The 24,765-nt window shown below is 32.6% G+C and overlaps 2 protein-coding genes across 2 annotated transcripts in view; one reads left to right on the forward strand and one right to left on the reverse strand.

Moving 5' to 3' along the window:
- The first annotated feature begins 2,647 nt into the window (after window positions 1-2,647).
- Window positions 2,648-9,051, forward strand: LOC132563360 (D-aspartate oxidase-like). The gene is made up of 10 exons (XM_060228121.1): window positions 2,648-2,844; window positions 3,581-3,689; window positions 4,193-4,266; window positions 4,854-4,919; window positions 5,262-5,316; window positions 5,613-5,714; window positions 6,821-6,900; window positions 7,636-7,753; window positions 8,060-8,161; window positions 8,917-9,051. The coding sequence occupies exons 1-10, from the start codon at window positions 2,648-2,650 to the stop codon at window positions 9,034-9,036; spliced, it is 1,023 nt and encodes a 340-aa protein (XP_060084104.1). The 3' UTR covers window positions 9,037-9,051.
- A 1,135-nt stretch (window positions 9,052-10,186) lies between these two features.
- Window positions 10,187-24,765, reverse strand: part of LOC132563359 (receptor-type tyrosine-protein phosphatase epsilon-like) — a 30,929-nt gene continuing 16,350 nt past the window's right edge. Inside the window, exons 9-27 of the mRNA XM_060228120.1 lie at window positions 22,776-22,919; window positions 22,310-22,418; window positions 22,020-22,078; window positions 20,962-21,152; window positions 20,587-20,674; window positions 20,246-20,307; window positions 19,672-19,708; window positions 19,401-19,498; window positions 18,857-18,985; window positions 18,147-18,292; window positions 17,277-17,412; window positions 16,745-16,867; window positions 16,107-16,206; window positions 14,965-15,038; window positions 14,596-14,727; window positions 13,648-13,773; window positions 12,974-13,131; window positions 12,280-12,415; window positions 10,187-11,606 (exon numbers count right to left, since the gene is read on the reverse strand). Coding sequence (XP_060084103.1) covers window positions 11,520-11,606; window positions 12,280-12,415; window positions 12,974-13,131; window positions 13,648-13,773; window positions 14,596-14,727; window positions 14,965-15,038; window positions 16,107-16,206; window positions 16,745-16,867; window positions 17,277-17,412; window positions 18,147-18,292; window positions 18,857-18,985; window positions 19,401-19,498; window positions 19,672-19,708; window positions 20,246-20,307; window positions 20,587-20,674; window positions 20,962-21,152; window positions 22,020-22,078; window positions 22,310-22,418; window positions 22,776-22,919 — 2,135 coding nt within the window. The 3' untranslated portion in view covers window positions 10,187-11,519. The remainder of the gene's footprint in view (window positions 11,607-12,279; window positions 12,416-12,973; window positions 13,132-13,647; window positions 13,774-14,595; window positions 14,728-14,964; window positions 15,039-16,106; window positions 16,207-16,744; window positions 16,868-17,276; window positions 17,413-18,146; window positions 18,293-18,856; window positions 18,986-19,400; window positions 19,499-19,671; window positions 19,709-20,245; window positions 20,308-20,586; window positions 20,675-20,961; window positions 21,153-22,019; window positions 22,079-22,309; window positions 22,419-22,775; window positions 22,920-24,765) is intronic.

Consider the following 24,765-nt stretch of genomic DNA (forward strand, 5'->3'; position numbering starts at 1 on the left):
ACTGGATGTTCATTGTTTTCAGATTAGTAGAAGGATTATTTAGACAGTAATGTGGCTTGATTCTATTCAGGTCAGGTTGAGGGTTAATTATTAGGAAATTTAAGATGGTAATTGTTGAAATTAAACAGTGTCGTGGAAATAGAAAGCGGTGTATGGCTGTTGAGGTGAGTCATGAAGAAAGGAGTTCTGGTATGGACACCACTGGTACTTACGGATTGAGAGCTGCGGATTGAGAGATGCGTGATTTGTACATTTTTACATATTTAAATAATTTTATATTTTCGTTCTGTAAATACACTATTAATAGAAGACAGACAATTACGTCATCATATTATTATATTGTGATTTTGATATTTGTGTGGGATGTTCTTGTGAAAGGTGGACCTCATACCGATCTTCACTATATATTTACTGTTGAGTTTTTGTCACTTGTCTTCTATAGATATTTAAGTAATTGCTGTATTAAACCTTATTAAGGTATTTCTAAAATTTCAAAACAAAACATTTGTTTTAAAATCTACGTATCATGTACAATAAACAACAATCTTTGTATATTTTCATGAACATATCTTTCTTTAATAAGTACGAGTAATAATGTACAAACCTGATCCAGCGCAGTTTTGGATTTGAAAAATAACCGTAACGCGCTTCACCTCACGTGTTTAATTATCGCTCTAGTGCTACATAATCTACTGAAGCAAAGTAAAGACACAATGCTTTCATTACATAGGTGACAAAACATATACGGGTCGTTTCTATTCCTTATGGAGCTTAGGTCATTTGTGTTATAGCGAACAAGCGTATCGCATACATTAGAATCACAAACGTCATAACAATCCTTCTGAACACTTGGCTTTTTATTCTTGTTTTTAGAATATAGCATCCTCGGCCACAGATTAAAGATGGAGTCTCGTATCTAACCCACCGTGCAATTTAAAAACCGATCAAATTGACAGCAGTCATTTTCTACATTTAGATAGAGAAACATGCTCATATCAGCAACAGTGACATTTTCCTGCTACAGGAATGTATCAACAATTTATTCGTATTATCATTCACAGACTTCATAGAAAAGTTGAATTTCATTATCACAATTCAACTTCTACAGTTGAATACAATTTTGGAATGTATTCTGTTTCAATTCCATACAGTAATAACTTTCTTGCGTTGCATCAAAATGTACTGTGTAAGACTCAAGTAGGACTCATGGAACTAGTGCAGTTATGTCTCTTTTGGTCTTTCAATCAAACATGAAATATGTTATTAACGATATTTTTCAGTCAGTAACAATTGTAAGTGGTCTCTTAACAATTTTGTATATGTAACAATGACTTCAGACTTTTCACATTGAATGGAGCTGTAATCAGTTCACTAGTGATATCAAAATTTAACATAAATGACTCAGTAAAAGGCATCCTTGGGTAGTAATATTATATTGCTGATATTTAGCCTATTTCCGGTCATCTGAAATTTCGTCTCAATTGACCGTGCAGTCGTCACTTGGGCTATGTCGTTTGTCATGGGTCATAGAATTTTCAGCATTGGATGTAGTAAATGTTATGCAAAATTTACATTGGCATAACATGCACAATGGTAACAAAATTATCTTATGACATATGTTACAATAAGCTAAACGATAGCTTTACTAGAACTCAGATTAAGGTATTTAACCCTCTTGTAATAAAACCACGGTAACGTTTAGTTTCTGTTTTGAGTACTGTATTTTATTAAAAAAGAAGACTGTGAAAAATTCATATGAAGTTGATTAAGCTGATTTTGTTTTGTGAAAATATTACTTAATGTACGATTGCCTGCTGAATCAAATAAAATATTATAATTATTGTTGTTTTGTTCATTAAAATACGACGGCAATGTCAAACGGAACGTGATCTCAGCAATTGTTCGTATACCCTTTCGACTGATGGTGTATCTAAATATAACCCAAATTGGGAATTTCCATAAATGACGTAGCGAAGGTGACGTGACGGATATGACAATGATAGTATGTCCCGTTCTGAAATACCGGATATGATGAACGGTACGTGACGTCACCGAATATGCCGCCATTTCTGATATTTTGAATATTTAATAAGGGCACATATGCACGTACTTGACTAGTCTTGAAGGACGAAACGCCTGTATGGCGCATTTTCATTCATTGATTTGCTCTATCATATCTAACTCAATTTTTTTTTATTAAAAGTGCTCTTTACTTGTATTTCTTTTGTACAATAATTAGGGTGTTTGCATACTCAAAAGATTAAAGACAATATGTATGAATTGGGTATTTATATATTTATCTTAACCGACTTTAATATGGGTTTTGTTCGAAACGAGACTCATTGAGACTAACGCATTAAAACTACCAATAGTATGATCCATACGATTCACGACAGGACACCTAACTCATTATATGCGTCTCAACAAAAGTATTTATAGACTACACAATGTATGTGTGGACATGCGTGAGGGCGTGTGTGTTTGACCTTTCGATTCGTTTCCTCTTGATAACAGCTAGATTTTATCTCAAGCAAGTCAATGTGACACTACTGTAAGTACCAGTTAGTAAACATTCTGCTCGATGTTATAACGTGTTGTTATACATATATCTCTGCTTTAAACTGGCCACTAGTTATTGTAAATCAGCATGGCTCCGCTCAAGATCTGTGTAATAGGTGCTGGTGTCATAGGACTTTCCACAGCTGTCTGTATACAACAGGAACTATCTACACATGTGACAGTTACAATAGTAGCAGACAAGTTCAGCCCGAACACAACCTCTGATGGATCTGGTGGTTTTTGGGGTCCTCATCTTGTAAACCCAGAACAAGCTGGTGATATCAAGTAAGATTATACGTGCGACCTTAATGACATCCTAAGGAGGCGTACGGAAGCGCATTAAGGATATTTTGTCATTAGGCATTAGGTGTGGTGGAAAGGTATGCATTCACACATAATATTTTATCATTAAAGCTAATGCCAAAGTTTTATTATTCCGCATAGCCAATTTGTCGTTTTGCTAGGGCTGAACAAAAATATTTTTGTATCGTGTCCAACATGCATTTTACCCTCGAATGATAGAAAGCTAATCCCAAATTCATATCATTCTGCCCTGGAACATTTAAATTATTTTGTGTTGGCAGATTGTTATTCTGCCGTGGCAGTTTATTTTTTTCTCGATCAGATTGAGACTCTGTACGGACTGTCTGTTTTCATTGTGTCTTTAATGCCATTCCGTATATACCATGATACATGTTTCTGTATCGAACAAAGTGAAAATTCATGTTTTAATCAAATATTACTTATAAGCTTTAAAATGACATATTTTATAAATTGTATTAATTGTTCGACATATCCATTTTCTTATTTAGAATAATTCATATTCTAAGTTATTATCTAATTGTTTGCACGAGTTGAACAGTCTTCCTAATTATTTATTAAATGATCTATGAATTAATTATTATGAAGACATTTTAGAGAAGCTGAGTAACATCACAAGAGAGCTCATGAAATGAAATAACTGTGTTGTTATACTATGACATTAAAATGTAATTACCTTTTACAATTATCTTTTTTGCAGTAAATGGGGAAATCTTACTTTCGACTATATCTTTGACTTATTTCGTTCTGAACATGGCGGGGAAGTAGGAGCCCAGCTTATATCAGGATACTGCTTTTCTGAAAGTGCAGTATGTATGAATAAAAATGAACGTAGTCTACAATCTAGGATTTGAAAACAAGAACATGCCAACATGTGAATACAATTATAATGTAAGGATGCCTACATTGCGTCAGTACTTACAATATATGATAATGGACATTACATGTTCTGCATTAGCGTTATGATATTTAATAAAACATTTATGTAAAACAGGACCCTCGTCTTATCATTGATCTAATGTTTTATATATATGATATTCCACGAGGCTCACGTGCAATAAGGAAATCGTTTGGTTCTTACTGATGTTCTCAAAATGTCGGTGAAATGTCTAACAAATCAAATATTTTACATTTTATGGATCTCATTAGACGGTGTAATGCAAAAAATATCCTTCAGAGGATCTGTCTAATGAATTGATGTATCTTATTGACCACGTTTCTGTTAAGCTTGTGTTTAACCTTGATTTTTTTAATATTATTGACATTATTGACAGTAACACATAACAACTTTTTTCATTTCTACTTCATCTAGGTACTCTTTGTTGACAAATGTTTCGGTGTGCGGAACCTTACCAAAGAGGAGACATTCATCCATCCTGAAATCAGGTAACGTTTTGTACTCAACTTCCGATAGAAATGTTCCAGTTCCACAAAAACGATAAAACTCGTTCCATCTATTGTCATATATTAGGATACCTATCTCAGAGAATGTGACCATTTTGGTTATGTGGTAGCGCTGTATGTAGAAATTCATCGTCGGAAACTCACAAGACTCTGTTCTGTCATTGACTCAAAAGACAGAACAGACGACGGTCAAAATTAAATGTGTTTATAATAAATAATCCCTATAAACATAATCTGTGTAATCAGTCGTGAATAGATGGTTTCTTGGAAAATTTTTGTAGAAGTGAAAGAACTTCTGACCTATCTATTGCTTAAAAAGTAACCCCTGACATGTGAAATAAAATATACCAATAGATTAAAACAATTCATACAAACTTAACATAGATATATATAAATAACAAGAGTACCGCTTATTGTATGAACTACATTGCTCTCAGTTTGAGGCATTCCTTATTTCATATTAAGACATATATTGACCTCCAGTTATTGCCATTATTTTTTTCTATTTTCATTGAAAAGATAAATATTTTTATTTATTTATCAGATTAGAAACATCTTTTGTTTTCAAGGAATGGTCAAACACTAACAACGGTGATGATTGACGTGAAAGCCTACCTTCCATGGCTGATGAAAAAGTGATTGTCTCTTTCTCTTTTTATGTACATATGTATATGTATATAATCAATGTATTGCTTTTACAAATCATTTATTGTAAAGTTATTTTAGTTAATATACAGAGTACTTTTTATTTTTTACGCCATATTAAAACTATTATGTTATCATTCGACTGGTCTGATGTTTGCTATTTCCGTCTGATAGTTCTGCCTCAGAACACTTTGCCATAATTTTGACGATTATTTAAGCCGTTCAAGTAAGTTTCAAAACAGCTTGTTTCAATATACTGGAAAAAAGAAAGAAGGCTTCTAGCATGATGTAACTGATACCTATGACATATATCTCTTTTTTCCTGTTTTCAGATTTCAGGCGAATGGTGGCATTGTACAGAAACGACATATATCGTCCTTAGATGAGGTATCTGTGATTAATAAAATAATTAATTTTTTATTATCAAATTTATAGCTATGATTTATGGTAATTATTTATTTGTTGATATATTTCATGTGTACATAAAAGATGTCTAAAATATATATGTATGGGAAAATGAAAAAAATAAATTCTATACAATTCTTTTAAAAAACATCAAGTGCAAGGACATTCCCAATGATTCGAATGAATTCACATTGGTTCAAAGAAATTCACAGTGATTTGAGGTGTTATGGAACTTCAAGTCTATAGCTGAGTTATGGAAGGATGACTGTTCTTTTTAGCTCTCGCCTTACTATGACGTATTAGTTAACTGCACTGGACTTGGATCATATCAAATGCTCGGAGATCATGACCTGCGTCCAGTACGAGGTCAAGTGTTTAGGGTGAGTACTGTACGAATTTATGAGTCCACGAAACTGTCTAATTTGTAGAAACAACGAAAATTGAACCCAACGAAAATAAATGAATCCACAGTATACTATTGTATTCTTTTTGCGATCGTTGTGACGTCATGGATGAAAGTGCAAACTACAAAAATCCTAACCTGTATATAGCGAATACAAAGTAAATATGAAGTGTATTGCAATAGAAATTACAAATGTGATGCCTTATAATCTAGTTTTCCAGGAGCTGATAACTAGAACAGACAGACATGACAGTATACATATCTTAATGATAAGGTAGAGATATAAAATCGATGTTTTTGTTTCAAACAATTACCCGTTGTTGTCTATTCCCTAAATGTGATGTACTATCCTAATTTTCGCGATGTCAGCATTTACGTTTTTGAATTATTACGGTAATTCATGGTAGCATTTTATCAGTTTTAAATTCTGAGAACGTTTTCAATAGGACACACTAAACAATAACACCTTAATTAAGAATATTGCCAAAAACGAATTAAACTGCATCATGCAGCTGTTTCGTTAATTTTTAATTTTACAAGTAGGATTCGTTAGTGAAGATAAGGGCCTAAATTTTGAAACCTAGGAGGCGATTGAAGAAAATCTAATGATCGAAAAAAAAATTAAAATCTGGATGGGGAGGTGCATTAGCCAAATAATTCAATGTATTTAGTTATTTTCATAATAAGATCATTTTAGAAATCTCAAACATACTAAAAACAAAATGATGGTATTGTAGAAAAATACATTCGTAGGCACCACAAATGGAAATACAGCTGTAATTTGACGCCTAATAAGTTAAGTTAGAATATAGATAATTCAGTAAAAATATTGTCGTTTGAATAACTATGTGATAATGGTTATAAAGACTCCTATGTTAATACAAGTTGTTAGTTCTGATGACATGAGTGCTGCTATGCTTATTGATCATTGTTCGTTGGTATACTTGATGGTTTTGTATGAAACCTGTTCTTATTTGATTTTACATACATCGTTTGATTAATTGTCAAAATTTACGGTGTCGTCAAATTTGAGTTAAATTACGGTTTTGTGTTAAATATTGTGTTATTGTTTTTTTTCAACAGGTGCATGCTCCGTGGATCAAACATTTCTATGTAGACATTGACCCTACAGACCCAGACAACGAGTATTATGTTCTTCCAGGGTAAGCAGAGATTCACGTCATCTCTAAAGGTCTTTAAAACATCATTATCCTAAAGAAGTAAATGTCTATATACAAGTTGGCATGTTTTGGGTAACTTAAAAGTAAACTGATTTATCTAATATATATTCCTGCTGTCTTTGTATCAGTAGTGGTTTATGAATTTTTCAACTCAAAGATTAATTTCACCCTTTTTGGTGACTAGCTTTATCTGTGTATAGCACCAATGGCAGTCGGATTTAGAATCATCCTGTGAGTAATATATCTATACCGACATTGACAGATTTTCGTTGGAACATAACATTACAATAAATGAGTTAGAATTCTTTTATTTCTACGAAATTTCAGAAAGAGGAAAAAAAGTTTATACATAGCGATCTATTTACTTTATGAAAATAATGATTGTTTTATAAGTCACGTCAATCTAAGGCAATATAAAGAATAAGCACACCGTATCTAATTCACCATATGAACATACTATATAGCCAGTTATTTTCGCAGGGATGATATGGTTGCTCTTTTGCGAAAAGTAAATCCTTGAAATATCAAATGTACCTTTTACATTCAGATCGCAAAATTTTGATTTGTTTCGATCATTTTAAGAGAAAATAGTCCCTTTTTTATCCGTGAAAATTACTACCTTTACAGTATTAGTAGTCAAATACGATCAATGTATGATATTTAGTATAGCTAACACTGAAGAAGTATGACGAACACATGTTTGTCTCGTTTACACAGTGCACGCGACGTGGTCGTAGGAGGCACCAGTCAAGTGGGAAACTGGAACACACAAGTGAACATCAGTGACCGTGATCATATATGGAACGGTTGTTGTAAACTGCTACCTAGTTTAAAGGTATAAACTTGTAAAACACTTTGACCGCATCTTCTCTGGCTATCTGACATGACATATTTTTTTGTGCTGCATGTATTCATATGATCGTCGCATCATAGACAAATTACTTTGTTAGCAAGAACATATTCGTAGCATTACAACATGTATTTAATACGAAAATAAGAACGTCACGTCAAAATCAATGACATATGAAATTAGTTTCGGTTCCAGGTTAGTTGGGAATGTCAGTATGCATGCTTTTGGATTTCATTGAGTTTACGATTCTTGAATTATTGTTTCCTTTTTTCCTTGATATTATCTTCAAAGAATGCCAAAATACTTGATGAATGGGTGGGTTTACGACCACAGCGAACCAGAATAAGAGTGGAACTTGAAAATAAACAGACAAACACAGGAAAAAGAGTTATAGTAAGTGTTATAAATATCAACCACAAAACATACCAATATAAATACAAAAGTTCATCGCGGGCGTGTCTTTAACTGTTCACTTTAACTGTTGTGTTTAACAAGTTAGCGACTACAATGTACTGGCTTCTGAGTATTTACAAAGGCAATTAATGTAATGCTTATGATATGATTTGACATGATTTTTTATCCATTCAAAATCATCACAACTTTTAGCGTTATTTAAAACAATTACTATAATAGTTTTACAGTAGTAATGAAACATCTGCCAGGTAGTATGATATCAGTGATGATAACAAAACAACCATATGAATATTATCCGTGCTAATACACATTTATTTCAGTAATGTATCAGTATTGAAAAGAGATTTCGATATTATACAACGTGACATCATAATGTTATGAAAATGAAGAAAATTATAAAATTGCCGGAGTAGTGCACCTCCCAATCTAGATTTTTACATTTCTTTCGATGAGTTTGGATTTTCCTCAGTCGCCTCTTATTCGTCTGACGAGTCCTAGAAGAACGAAACAGCTGTATGATGCAGTTCACTTCATTTCTTAGCTCTAATATATCTACCTCCAAATTTGTATTGAAATGTGCTACTCACTTGAGTGTTATATCCATCCACATAATTAGTTAAGTTTTAGTGTCTATTTCAGTCAATGTTATTGAACATTGATTCCCAATTTAATTTTTGTCGCAATTTGGAGAGGTTTGTAGATAATATATATACCGTAATGTTTTGTTTGTATAGATAGTCCATAACTACGGTCATGGTGGTTCAGGAGTCACGCTACATTGGGGTTGTGCACTGGAAGCTACGAAATTGGTGACGCATGCGCTGAAGATGGGTGTCCCAAAATCAAGTTTATAGAACAATATCGAGATTGCCTCCGGATTGTTGATTCTAATGAACAACGTAAACACAAGTAATGTCAATTGTATGTAGAGAGATTAAGATTTTTTGGCATGCGCTACTGTACAAAGGTATCGTTTTGTTTAAAACTTTAAATTTGAATGTAATTACAAAGACCAATAATGTAGTACAGACTTTAAGATATATTTGTCTATGCACTACATACACATATAAGTTAAATGGTCATTTATCCTGTCATCCTTAAGACTGAGAATGTCGATATATCAAGCAATACAAAAGGAAATCTGAATTCACTGAAATACAATACAGATTTTTTCAGTATTATTATGTCATTTCTTGATTTTATCATTTTCATGTGTCAAAAATCCTTACTTGGACCGTTTTGAAATTTTGAAATAGTTAATTCTTTGATATGATTAGTTTCTTGTCTGTGCTCGACCAATCCCGTCATTTGTTAAAATGTTGTCAATAATGATACATATGTTACTCGACACAGCAGAGAAAAATCGTGATCCGGGCAATTTTAGCCGGCAACGAAGATTATTAGGTTATCAAGGGTCTACTGTATTCGATAAAGACCAATGCTAATATGTTATTCATTGCTTAGAAGAAGAAAGAATTAACACAATATCAATAATTTGTCCATCCGAAGTATAAAAGAGACAGTCTGAAATCGGACACTCTTGTAATATCTTGAGTTAAAGATGTGCTTGATAGTTCTGATTATTAATATGAACCTACGATATTTTAAAGCAAATATAATCTTTGAAATAGGAGAGAATCCCTTACATTATTTTCAAAGAAGACATTTGAAGGAAATATAAGACGACACATAACAGACAGCCAATTCAACATGGCTTAAAGTCATATACATTTCGTACCGTAGCCAGTAAAAATAACACATTCATCAAAAGTAAAGAAAATTCAGACATATTAACAGAAATGAAGCTTAACATTGACACATCTATAAAATACATGGTGAATGAAATATTGTCACATAAGGCATCTAGATTTGATATAAAGTAATAAAAAAAACTTAGTCTAGAAGTTTGTTTACATGTCTCAAGCAATGCATAATGACAAAAAACAAAAAAACAAAACAAAAAAGAAAAAAAAACGCTTTCAAACATTCGAATGTTAACAGCATGAATTTAAACAAATATTCTTAGCAAAATATTGAATAATAATCTATCTGATCGCATTATATCACTTAAAACGATTACAATACAGAAATGACAAATATGGACTTGTTACCACAAATCATATGAGTTGTGTGATATATAGGTATTTAATTTTTTACATAATCTTTATCTATGTGTATATTTACAAAGGAAACTTGTTCCCTAGCAGCGTAGTAATAATCAAATCTCAAATGGTATATTCGTTCGTATGTATGTTTGTATGTATATTAAAGAATTAGTATACAAGCAACAATGAAAAATGTGAGACTCTAACTTGAAATGATATTACTACTTCGATTGTTACTTTTTCATCAGTCATCAGTAACCTTTAAAAACTATCGTTTAGGTTATTGTAACATAACATTTGCATGAAATTAATGTTATGCAAATTTATTTCATCAAATGCTGAAAGTTCTAAGCACCTGTGTATAAATCCAATGTAAATTATTCAAGTTGTGATCAAAATGTAATTTTGGAAATATAAAACCATGTGACTCATTTTCATCCCGTTTTCATTGCCTCTGTATGTGGCGACCACATAATTCTAAATTTTAGTTCACCTTCGGCCTTAGAACGTTTCTGCAAATTTGTTTTAGGGGTTTTGGAGAAGTCGAAAATGTCAATTGATTACAGACGGATTACCCATGACAAACGACAGTGACCAAAAGGCAACTGCACAGTCAACTAAGACGAAATTTCAGATGACCGGAAAATAGGCTAAATAATAGCAATATAATATTACTACCCAAGGAAACATTTTGCTGAGTAATTTCTGTTAAATTTTGATATCACTAGTGAACAGATTACAGCTCAATTCAATGTAAAAAGTCTGTATTCATTGTTGCATACACGAAATCGTTAAGAGACCACTAATGATCGTTACTGACAGAAAAATATCGATAATAACATATTTCATGTTTGATTGAAAGACCAAAAGAGGCATAACAGCACTAGTTCCATTAGTCCTACTTTAGGTTCAGTATCAGATATACAAATGTGTGTCCGAGAGGCTCACGCAGTATATTTTAGTACCTTGCAATACAGTTATTACTGTATATAATTATTATAGAATACCATTGCAAAACTGTAGAAGTTGAATTATGAACATTGAATACCATTTTTCTATCAAGTCTGTTGATAATGATACGAATATTTTTTATTCCATACTTGTAGCGGGGAAATGTCAATGTTGCTGATATGAGCATGTTTCTCTATCTAAATGTAGAAAATGCTGTCAGTTTGATTGGTTTTTACATTGCACTGTGGCTTAAAGACGCGACTGCAATTTTAATCTGTGGCCTAGGATGATGGTCCTTCGTAGTTTTGGTATTCTGACAACGCATCGAAGTGTACCTTTACTTCTCGATTGCACATGACGTAACTCTCCTGTAAAATGGATATTGATAAGTCAGATTAGAATAAAAGCAGTAAAACAGCATAGAGAATACAGACACAACAACAATATCAAAGTCAATGAATCTAAGGCAAAATATGAACAATGCAATGCACAGAGACTCCGCACAAGAATGAAACCAGGTGTTCCGGAGGAACGTATGTGGAGCAATGTATGCGATTCGCTTGTTACACGATAATTACACAAGTGAGATAGAGTGCGTTACGGTTATTTTTCAAATCCAATATTGCGCTGTATCAGGTTTGTATATTGTTATTCATTGTTATTAAAGAATTGCATGTCCGTGGAAATACACAAAGAGTCTTGATTTTTGTATTTCACACTTAGAAGTTTTTAAAAAAATATTTTGTTCTGAAATTAAGAAACACATGAAGAAGATTTAACACAAGAAAATATGAAATACATAATGACTACGCCTGATGAAACTAATGATGTCCGCGTGGTTTTCAACACTCTTCGGGAATTAATTGATTTTCAGCAATAACTTAAATATATCTATTAAAGACAATTCACAAAAATCAATAGTAAATATATATTGTTCCGATATTTATCATTTCTATGGGGTCCACCATTCACTAGAACACCTTATTGAAATATTCAAATGACAAACTAACGTGCAGATATGATTAAAGAAGTGCAACTCACATAGGTACTGATGAAAGATGGGCGTCGCAACTGAAGCTGTCTCACCACCTGAATCAGACTGACTTGCTGGTTAAGGTTGATATTTTCAATAGCATTTGCAACAGTGCAAAATATCCCACATTTTGAAGACCCGTCCCTGAAATATAAACAGAACATTTCCATTACATGTTCAGACGCGAAATTGGGATAATAAATTGTTAAACCAACAGTTTCTTTTGGAATATTACAGATTAATTTTAAATATCATTACCTTGATATTCATAATCTTATATTTAATAATAGACCTAATGATGTATATTGCTTATGGACATCTTTTAGACCATGTCCCTTCAACGTTTTACTTTTTACTTTGGAATTTTACATTTTACATAAACGAAATCTAGAATTGTAACTTTCCAGTTGGTAAAATAATTCACACTAGAACAATGAATCTCATTAATTCGTCTAGATCTTCTCATTATAAAACAAGAGAATCAACATAAAATATTCTTAATCTAATATTTGATAATAATGAATATTAAGTAATTAGGAGAAATTGATAGATCTGAAATAGATCTGAGACTCCGACAAATGAAATAATGTAGGAATTTTTATTTGTTTTTACAAGTATATATTGACTTCCGTGGAACTGAAAAAGCATCAATGAAATACAATAACTATAGAAAATGACCGATCAGCATAACGTTACACAAACCTGCAGACGACAGTAACAGGACCGCCGGAAGTAAAGTTTCTCTGGCATTCATGTACTGCGTACGCAATCTCTGTGACGCACCCCTCGGCACACATTTGCTGATCCTGGGGCCAGTTACAAACTCGGAATATCTTGATTTTGTGTGAAGCATCATCTCCCTGCAAAATATTTTCATAAAATAATAATGTTTTCCTTTTTTAAAAATGATTGATGTAACACACAATCAAACGGTGATTTCATCTCGGCAGATATAACAAAACGCCAATCATGTGGATGCAATCAAAATAAATTTTGCATTAGGTAAAATTTTGATGTTTTATTTGGAAGCATTTCTATAACGATATTTTAACAAATCTTAATCTAAATCTACTTAAGATATTTAGATGAACCCTTAAATGCTATGTAAATGGTAGTCGATGACGGATACGTTTACCAGATTATCGCCCTCCAACCTCACTTACTCCCTATAGGTTTTCTATATTTCTCATTCTAATGTACACTTTTTAACAGACATTGAGCTAAAATGCCATCTTGTATACATTAACACAAAAATATGTTATCAAAAACGAACATAATATAAGTTGGAAAACTTAGCCCAAATTCAATTATATGAATTCGGTACAATTGAACACGTTTAGGTATAAAATACAATTACAGGTGTAACGCCAACCTACCATTTTAGAGAGGCAGACTTCTGTCATCGCTACAGAACTCTCAGTTCGGGAGTTACCAGATATTTGTACAGTAAAATTCCCTGCTGTTATTTCTGATTCTTCCTGTGATGGCATCAGTTTTGGATCCTTTGTAAAAAAATATCAAGAGGTATAGATTTACAAATGAATTTGACAAGATAAAACACATATGAATTGAATTATTTAATATAAATCTTTTGATCTTTAATGCAAGATTTATCATTTTGCTATTATTTTGGAAAACTGCGATGAAACTGAAGCATCGCATGATTATGGTTAGATAGAGCTTGTCAATAACGTTTCATAAATGTGTTATTGTTTGTGTAAGTATAGCTCACACTTCTTTCTACCCCCTCCCCCCAAAAAAGAAATTAGATATAAATATATAATAGATAAAAAATAGGGTGTGCAACGACCAAACAATCGAGCAATGTGTTTAAGCTTATAAAGATATCAATATCACTCTGTTCTTTAATTTAGGAGAGTGGACTACTATACACATTGTTTATTCATCAGAATAGAAAATAGAAACAAAGAAGCCCTTAACTATTACAGACCAAGGTCATCCTATAATGATATCAAATCGAAAGAATTTGTGTAGAAAATAAACAAAGACAGTTCCATTTCTAAATGTTCGATACAATTTTTGATCCACAGCATATCAATAGATATAATATATATTCGATATTATTGTTGAAGTTCACTCAACGGATTTGCTTATCCCCTGGCACCGTCGCTTACGTAAGGAACTGAATTTTATTAATGTTATATATCGTCGTATTTTCGATTGCTTCTTCCACAAATTTGTTTGTTTCATGATTTAAACTTTGCCATATTAGATACATACACAATGTATAACAGCGGAATAATATATCTTTTTTTATTTTTAGATTTCTGAAATTCTGTACGAAAATTTAGATATCAACTGACATTGGTATCAGCATCGCTATCCAGGATAGCAATAGCCATAGATTTGTAGTCGTAAATCATCGTCCAAAAGTCATCAGCAGTGTGCAGGAGGGGCCATTGAGTGACTATATATCCATCATAGCTCTGGAGACTCTGTAATAAATGTATTCGGATATGAACACTAAATATATGACAACAATTAGATTGTTCATATAGAGAAATAAAAATGGTACCATATAATTAATTAATTTTTAAAGAAAACGATTCAAATCAGATCTTCAGAATCAGCTGATGTTGCTATTGGTTCGTCTCGCAAATTGAGTGATTACATATTTTATTACGTAACTTTTAGCTTTTTAATTTTAGGAAATATTTAGATATAATTTTTACCGGAACGAACACTGCATTGATGTAGTCGGTCTTGCTTGCAGGTTGTGATGATAAAATAGGACGATACGAACGACCTGTAATCAGAGTTGTTTTGATTAAATAGGTAAATATTGATAGCTATGGGTTCATTTCAAGTGTTAATTATCTAGTATATAATACCAGCTTAAGAAAATTAACATACCATAATGTAGATATTTTCTGTAAGTTTTTTTTTTCAATTATTTTGGTTTAATTTCACTTTCAGATATATTGATCGCGTCTTGTCTTTACGTAACAAGACATTTATTGACCACGAACATCATATAAACCCACCAGAATATGGAAATCAGAGACACTACATACTCTTCTACAACAGCTGCTTATTTCAATTTTTTCCTTCACCGAAACCAACATGGACAGATTTCCATCAAGCTGTATGATAAACGTGATGATTTCAAATTCCGTATTGTGAATTTTCCATTTATGGCTAGCTATATCCTAGCATCTCTTGATATTCAAAGGTCTGTTCCCATTGTCACGATATTCAAATGACGGACAAGCTGGTAACGCAGGGTTTCAAAATATTCAGGATGAAAATTATACGGTCGTCATAGTGATTACATTGAGAAATATTCTATTTTGTGCGATATGAAGCTAGACGTTTTGATGCTCGTTAGTTTGCCCGTTGGTTCCGTTGTTATAAACCTTCTTCTCATTTCAGAAAATGACATTAACTTACTTGGACCGACCAAGATTTACATGGAGGTTGAAGCGGAAGATTTTTACTCTTCCAGAACATTCGGTCTCACTCTCCTTTTACTTTCTCAGGAGGAGTCTCCCTGTATATCTTGTTTTTGTACATATTCTGACGTAGTTTATGGAATTTGAGTTTAGATTATGATTATGGTTACATGTTGGTATTTTCTTGATGTTAATTGGTAACCAAGCTTTGCGAGAATACATTGAAAAAATATACACGTAAGTTCTAGTTTATTTGCAACCATTGAATTGTGTAAAATGAAAACGATATTTTCAAGTGGCATTTTCCAGAGTCGAAATGGACTTATCTTTAACAAGAGCAACAAGGGCTTTGAGCAAGTAAGGCAAAAGCAAAAGGATCCGAAGTGGAAACTATGTTTTCTGCAAGAAATTAACCAACTCACATGGCAATATTTTTGGGTCTCTGTTTTTTTCCTTGTTTTTTGGAATCATGCATCCTGATAATTGATTTTTGGGTATGGTTGGACGTTTTCCATTCAGCTTCTGATAACAACAAAATATTTGTAGACAACATGCTAATATTGCAGTTCAAGTACTAATGCAACGATTTAAAAAAAAAAAAATAAACTGTAACTGTGTTGTCACTCATCAAATCCTAAACGACAAAAATTTTTGAGAAAAGTGATTTCAACAAGAAATGTCAAGTTATTAAAGACATTTGAATAAGCAATTCGAACCCTATCTAATTGCCTGATTTATTAGCAATAAATGATTGAATTTTTCCTTCCAAAATCTTATTTTCTAAAACAATTTTTTAAAATTTAAAAACAAATTATGAATGTTTTTTAACGATTCGATCACAATTCACCTTATCATCTCAAAAGTGATGATTTCTGTTTTTTATTTTTTTCATTTTTACATAGTTCTTAGCTTTTCAGTCAAGCATCAAATAACATTATATTTTGCAACATAATTTCATTCTGTACAGATTTCTTCTACAATGGATTAATTTGTCATTCCTTACATCAAAAACTGCCAGTAGGTGTATTTATATTAGGTGTACAAATACAAAAATATCAACCTCATATTCCTGGAGAAGACGTGGGGATTTAAGGCATTTCGAATCGAAGTCGGTCATAGTTAGAGTTGTGTTGTCAATGAGAAAGAGCTCCACCAATGCTTGGTATATAAAAACGTACTGGAGCTATATTTGTACACAAAAAAATCGCATTTCAAAACACACCGAGTGATAGCATATCACATAAATTTGGCATACCGAACTAAAATTTGACAAGAAACATTTATTGGTACCTTATTGGTACTTTATTGGTAATATGACATATAATTTGTATATTTCAATTTATCATTTGATAGACTATTTTAGTTAAGGAACTTTTTCATTTATAATTACTTGAAAATACAAAGATTTCAAGGTGATTCGACGGGATATGACAGAAATATTCAGTATACATTGAATACTTGATTTACTTTGTATGCGTAGATATGTATCAATAGCCATTAACTGGCAGTTAATAAAACTGACGTAATAAAAACATATTTTTCAAAAAATCGAGAACTACTTAAAAAATAACATTTATAACTTTCCTCATTACCTTTGTCTGCACCATATCCATCCTGTCTCGCCGCATGCTCTGTATGTAAGCAGGAGGATCCACCCTTCCCGTAGTTTTTCCGTGTCGGAACAACACATCCAGCGCAATGAACGTCCCTGTACGCCCTACACCAGCACTGAATCATAGAAGCGATAAAGTCGGTTTTAGTGTATGATGGGTACCACCTGAACTGAACTCAATGAAAATTGGCAGAAACCTTCCATGGCCAAATGTTAATAAATTGTAAATTACATGGTCCCAATCCCCCATGGGCCTAAAGTACGGGGCCAAAAATGTTGAAATTGAATTAATTTTTTTAAAATCTTCTTCTCAATACCTAAGTACGGTAGAATCAAATACTCTTCATGGATTGGAGTTTCTACCGAAAGAGTAAATTTCATGACCGCCATGGTCTCACATTTTTATATTTTCTATTGGAAATAGGTCAAACTTGACTAGAATTGTTAGTTAGTATTGATGTTATGCACATATTGACCTGGCTTATCCCGGAGGGACTGATGAGCGTGGCCAAAATGTGTCATATTGAATAACATTTTGAAACGTTTCATCTCAATACCCAAATATGGCAGAATCAAATTCTCTTCATGAATGTAAGGGTGTTAGGGTGCTTTTATCTTGATGACCCGCAGGGGCTGATGGGCGTGTACAAAAAAAGATCAAACTGACTGAAATTTCTAAATTCTTCTCAATACCCAGATATTGTAGAATCAAATAATTTTCATGGATGGAAAATCTGCAAGTTAAACTTCGTCCCTATACAAATACCATTCCTCATTTTCTCTACTCTATACTACATATTCAGTCCTATGGTTTCAATTTGTGAGTAATTCAGGTGACCGTTTAGGCTACCTGCAATGGACAACCATTGGTCCACACAATTTTGAATCGACGGATTGCACATCTTGTAAAAGAAGAGCAAAACGTATGACGTCAGGTGTTCCGTGGTCTGGCCATTTCGTGAAATGGAACTGGGTGATCACTCTCCTCTCATCTGCCTGTAATTAACCACAAATACTTTAGGTAAGGCCTGCATAATAATGTTAATACCTCTTGTTTTGTTTATTTATAAATAATTAACTTTCACACAAACTAATGAGTTTCCCATGCAATTAGTTTTGATTAGCTATAGCTATCCAAACTGAAATTTGCAATATTATGTAGAGTATTTTACAAGTCAGTCTCACGTCTTTTCAGCAAATGTGCCTGTTATGAGGCAACGTCATTATTTTGCAAAAGACGGCGAATAATTGAATAATTGCAAGTAGAAGTTGAACTTCCGAGCTTTCTTAGTTCATATTGATAAATAACCAGAAAATGTCTGGCAGAGGGGTTCTTATTCACACCACATGTTTATTTCAAAAGTTATAAAATGTTACTTTCGGCTATTTAACCTTGACGGATGCAAATGATCATATTAATTTTGTTTTATCAGAAGTATGAATTTTATCACAGAACATTTCTCTTGATGCTGTATCATCAAATCATATTCCATGAAAACGTACTCTTAGCAATTAAACAAGAGAAGCAATGTTTGACTTTTATTTCAACATAAAACTTACATTTTCGTTTTCCAGGCTGAATTTTCGAACTGTATATGCTTCACATTGCGTGGAAGATATGCAGCTTATATTCATGCTACCGTGTTGAATCGAAGAACCACTGTCAGGCCAGTATTTTTCAACTTTGAACTGGAATGATCAGAGAAATACAGGTTCTTATTGAAACTTTCAGAGCTTCTGCATTTCGCAGGCTTTGATAGCAATGAATATCCAGTATCTATAGACTCATAATACTTACAGAAGACTCCCGTTCTGGAAAAATATTATAAGGTTTCATCTTTTTGCTTTACGTATGATATTAATCATTTAGTTTAGCAGACTGTCAAAGGACTTTCCTTTTATATTCACTGTTTTAAAGAAAATTAGCATTAGTAGCAATAATTTAAAATTGTCATGGTGTCCGCAAATCTGTATTAATAATAATTAATGATAATTGATGGCGAATGAAATTTGCAAGATTAATAGTCTGTTTAAATTGTAGTTAGCAGTATGAGTATACCAACTATTTTTGAATGAGATAAAATAATCTAAGAGCATCACCAACCTTTCCTAGTTCAACGCATTTCGCAAGCATCACTATTTTTCCAGTCTTTAGCTGCCATATCATTCGCCAGAAGTCGTGAAGCGTACTGGCTTTCGGACCTATGATGATGTGAGCAACAATTAGATCAATTTCATCTCTAAACATCGTGATTTGCTTAGTATATGTTACAATACAATTAAGAAGCGTTTTTAATAATAAAAAAGTTTTTGTAAAAGGAATGAATCATTTTTTTCTATCAGCTTTTGATAACTATTCAAGCAATAGTACATACCTTGTGTTGCCACATACGCGTTTGTGCCCTCCAGATCCTAAAAAATGGCATTAAATATTTGAAAAAGAAACTTTATAACTTCTAGTTTGAATTATTTTCTTGGAATCACCAGATAAAAGAAAGATATTGCAAGTGCATCTCCCATCTTTCCAATGCTAATTTCCCTCAGTCGTCTCGTGGATTTCAAATTTTAGGCCCTTAGATAATAGTTGTATGATGTAGTTTAATTCAATATTTGGCCCTACTTTGTCGTACTCCAACTTTGAAATTGAAGGTGTTAAAACAAGAGTCGATCAATATTCCCATATTTATCTTTTAGGTTCAGATGACGTACACACATCTAAATGAGATGAATTATGCTTGTAATTATATTAAATTTCATCAATCGATCGGTGATATGACATTAATCATTAGCCTATTGATATATGACACAGTTTTTGCACCACTTTGAAAGATGACAATAAAATTGAAAAAGACACAAAGTGATTCAGGAACAAATGAATAGTTACATGGGTAAGTCGAACAGTCACACAAATTCATACATAACAAAATGTCGGTTGAATGAATTTCTCACCTTGATAAAGTTAGCATTAATGTAATCTTGGTTTCCATCCAATATCACCCTGGAATGATCGTCTGAAAATCAAGTATTCTTAATTGTGTATAAATGGTTATACGATCAATTTTATTTTGCCTCTTCTCTTCAAGGCTCTATGAACCCCTAAACCTGTAACGTTTTGTAATAAATTAATTTCAAATTTTAAAAATGTCATTCTTTTCTTTGTTTGTTATTATAAAGTGAATTTCTTGAACAAATAATGTTTCGTTTGATAACAAAATAAGAAATACATGTAGCTTTACGAAAGCAACATTGAGAGATATTTCAATGACAAAAGTTTTTCTTATAAAACGTACATGGAAATGTAGTCTTGTATCGATTTCTGCTTTTGTTTTCAGCCTTTAAAGCCTCTTCACAAGGGAACTGGCTTCCGGACAGAAACTCCTTCAAAAGCACATAAGACAATCGTGAAGACAGAGATAATGTCTTAATTGCATTACTAAATTTAATTGTTTTTCTTCTATTGTGAATACTGTGCATTTTAACATAAATGTATTTTAAAATTTAGACCTTTAACACAGCGCGTATGGTTATAAATCTCTTAGTTTTTTGCGAGTGATCCATTCGTGAAATAGAAAAGTGAACATGTCATATATTTCATTATATTGAATTTCTCAGAAAAACAAAAAATGTGTAACCTTTCAGTTAAACTATGAACGAGTCCTATATACCTTAAAATCTTTGATAAACTCATCGCATTCTTCTTTTCTAACGATTTCTTGGGGAAGATTTTCTTTCAGCACTCCATTCTGTTGTTGGTCATTTCGACTGATATTTCCGACGTTTTCATACGTCATCTGATCTATATGGTTTGTTTCCTCGTCAATATGTGTGTCTGCTGCCATATTTTCATAAAGGGCACCTGTTCATGCATGATTGGACATATCGTGGATTCTATCATAATGCGAGCTATAATTTATAAATTTGCACATTTCGAATAACCAGACTTTTAATTCATCAGTGATTTACATGTCATATCTTTTCCCCGCATGCGGATAGTCAATGTTTTAAAGAAAATAATGATAATGACTATCTGAATTGGGAACTGATCAGCTGTCTTTAATGATCAATAGGTATTTCGACAATTCTTATTGTTAACAACAGATAATATATCAAATTGTTCACATATAGAACACTTACTCTAACTGATCAAATAAGACTGCACTTAATTCCTGTATAACTGCTAAATGTACCATGAATGAAACAGTGGGAAATATTCAGAAAAAAACACACACATACAAAAAGCAAAACAAAAGCAATATTTAAAAAAAACAAAAAACAAAAAAAACAAAAAACAAACAAAAGAATTATACAAGGACCGATCACTTTCAATATATTACATGCATGCTAATGAGACGGACGAAGTGAGATTAATTAGTCGATGGATGAATTTTATCTTTATAACAAAGAGGACATTTCAACAGTGCTTTTGGTGCGATTTGCAATGCTACATAAGAAATGTCGTTACAACAATATATCTGTTTTGAAACATGACGTTGGATTCATTAATACATGCTTGAAGTTTGACATCAGATAGCAAAATTGTTAATCAAGTTACGATGAAAATCGCACACAATTTGACCAGTATATTTATCAGGTTTACTAAACAAACAGGACCGTAGGGATTTGATTTTTGTAATTTTACAGTATCATTCAAAGTTATACAGGTGAATAATAAATGCAATTTTGTTGTTCGAATCAATTGTAAGAGGAAAAAACGTGTTCTTACCTATTTCATTTTGTTTATCATCATCATATTGTGGAGAAGAGTATGGCATTTGGCGCCCCCTTGAAATATAGTAAGGAGATCATGTAAATCCATTCATTCCTTGAAGATATTTTAATGTAGTTTAATAATGTAGATAAATATTTCGATTATTATACATAAAAGACAAAAACTTTATTTTATAAGACAAAATCGCTCGTGATAGAAATAAAAATGTCCATCCAGAACATAATCAATTCTTTACACAATTCATAACAACCAGTAAACTTATGCTTAAAGAGAAGAACGTTTACCTTCTCTTCTTAACCACGACAATCACAATTGTTACGATAGCAATCGCTACAATGACAGCGGTAATAGCAGCAATGACAAATCCAGATGATGAAGTCGGTGGGCTAAGCGCTACAATTGAAGCCGGAACAAATCAGATTAAAGAATATGGTAATAAACTATATGATTACAACGAGTCGACTGCTACCAGATATATTTCTACATGACATCTAGTATATAACTAGCTTTGGACACGATTGGGACAATTAGCATGTTTTCACCATGGAAGGGAATAAATATTGCTTCTACCATACAAGTCTGATATGGTTTAAAATGCATTTGAAACATATGTTGAGAGTAGAATGCCATTGCAATAAAGTTCAGAGAACACTATTAACACTACTCATTATCATGAGATGACCACAAAAGGCTGATTTTTTATACGGAGGTAAAATATATGTTGAACATCTCTTGTGTCAGAATACTTACCATTATGTTTTATTACGCATTGAACACCTGCCCATCCTTGAAGACATCCTTCGGTACAATTTCCAGACACGGAATCACACGAGAGGTTAAAACATCGTCCACAAATTTGACTACAGTCCGATCCGTATTCATTGTAACTGCAGTCTGAGGAATTTATATTCAATGCATTCAACATTGTTTAATATCATATTTAACACAACATTTTCAACTTGAGGAATTTATATTCAGTACACTCAACATTATTCAATATCACATTTAACACTAATTTGGATATGTTCTTTATATTCAACACTATATGAACGGCAGACTTGAAATTTCACCGCATTGTAGTCAATCAGTCTTAAACGAGTCTTCTACCCAATTCGCTGCATGGAAACTTTTGACGAATGTTTCATTACAGTTTTTGAACAACCCTGACGCAATAAAACCCAAATACTATGCATTGTGCATGTGTAACCGTACTATGTTACACCCATATATTTGCTGTCCTTTTATCACAAAGTCAAAGCACTTTCACTGCAATAGGCCCTTCGCATCATTGACTAGTCCTAGAAGGACAAAACACCTGTCTGATACAGTTTAATTCATTGTTTAGCTCTACTCTACCTAAATTTACAATAGTAGGTTATTAACGTTTTTCTTTGGTTAAAATCCTTTAAAAACAGACTATGCGAGAGAGACTTTCATGGTTTCTTTTCCTCTTTGAAATCCATATTCCATTCCATCCCTTTTATTTCAGAGTACTTTGTTGTCATGACTTCGCTGACAAGAGTAATTTGGCAACACGCATAGCCTATGGAAGCTCTCTTTTTGCTATTATAAACAAATACACACATCTGTCAAGTAACGAATTGATACAGTGATGAATATTGAAATTTTAGTGGAACTCACTCAATGACTGGGGCAAGCCCCCGTCCGAAAGTCATTTTGCATGTAATGCAGCAAAGGCATATTGTCCATACATATTTAACCTCCTTTGCTGAATCCGTACAGATAACAAGCTGAGAAAGACCTGACACAACAATGTATGAACGAGATATTTACTTAAACAGATATCTGGTATCAGTAATGAATCTCTGAATCAACTCAAGAAAGGAATAATTCGTAACTGCATCTGTCTCATGGCAACCATTTATAAATGTTTGAATGCTTAGAGGAGTACGATCTCTCAGGTTGAAAAGCGAGAAAAAAAAGTAGTTGTCTTTGGTTAGTGAAATAGTACAATGAAGAAAGGAAACAACTCTGATCAGTTCTTTATCTTGGTCTGAATATCCTTTTTATTAAGAATAATAGTCATTAGATATAAGAAAAATGTGCTTTATGTGCACTTGCTCCCTCGCTGAAGTGGAAAAGGGCTGACATTTATATCGTGGAAATTCTAACCCAAAGCCCTTTTATATGAGAGAAAGTCCATGTAATGCACATTTAATATCATAAGACATAGTAAACTGAAATGCTGGTAAACTGTTAATGATCTTCTTATAACCGTTACCTTAATGTATCAAAAAAAAAAAACAAAAAAAAAACAGAGTTGTCTCCCATGATTTAAAATTGATCAGTCTGTCAACACCAAATTTATTATTATATGTATGTAATGTATGGTTTGTATGCATGTATGTATGTAGGTATGTATGTCAGACCACCATGTTGTCTTGGGAGAAGACTTATTATATGTTCTAGCTTGCTGTCTAATTATATTGATTGTTTATATCAATAAACTATTCGGAAATGAAATGAAGAAAGGAGTGAGAACAATCTTCAACCAGATAAAATAACTCAACTGACATAAAATTAAATTAATTTTCCTGAGTTCATTAAATGTGGAAAAGAAGTGCACTGGTGTTCGGCGTCAACAACGAGTTGAGATCTTTGATTATTGCGCTAATAGTCAACATTGTGAGAGACAGATAAGATGGATTATTCCATTAAGATATGATTTTTTGGGATAAGCTGGTAATATTTGAGTTCTTGATAGTTGAACATTAAAATG

This window comes from Ylistrum balloti, unplaced genomic scaffold, assembly GCF_031769215.1.
Source record: "Ylistrum balloti isolate Yb309-2 unplaced genomic scaffold, AGI_CSIRO_Ybal_v1 Utg371692, whole genome shotgun sequence".
Taxonomy (NCBI): Eukaryota; Metazoa; Mollusca; class Bivalvia; order Pectinida; family Pectinidae; genus Ylistrum; species Ylistrum balloti.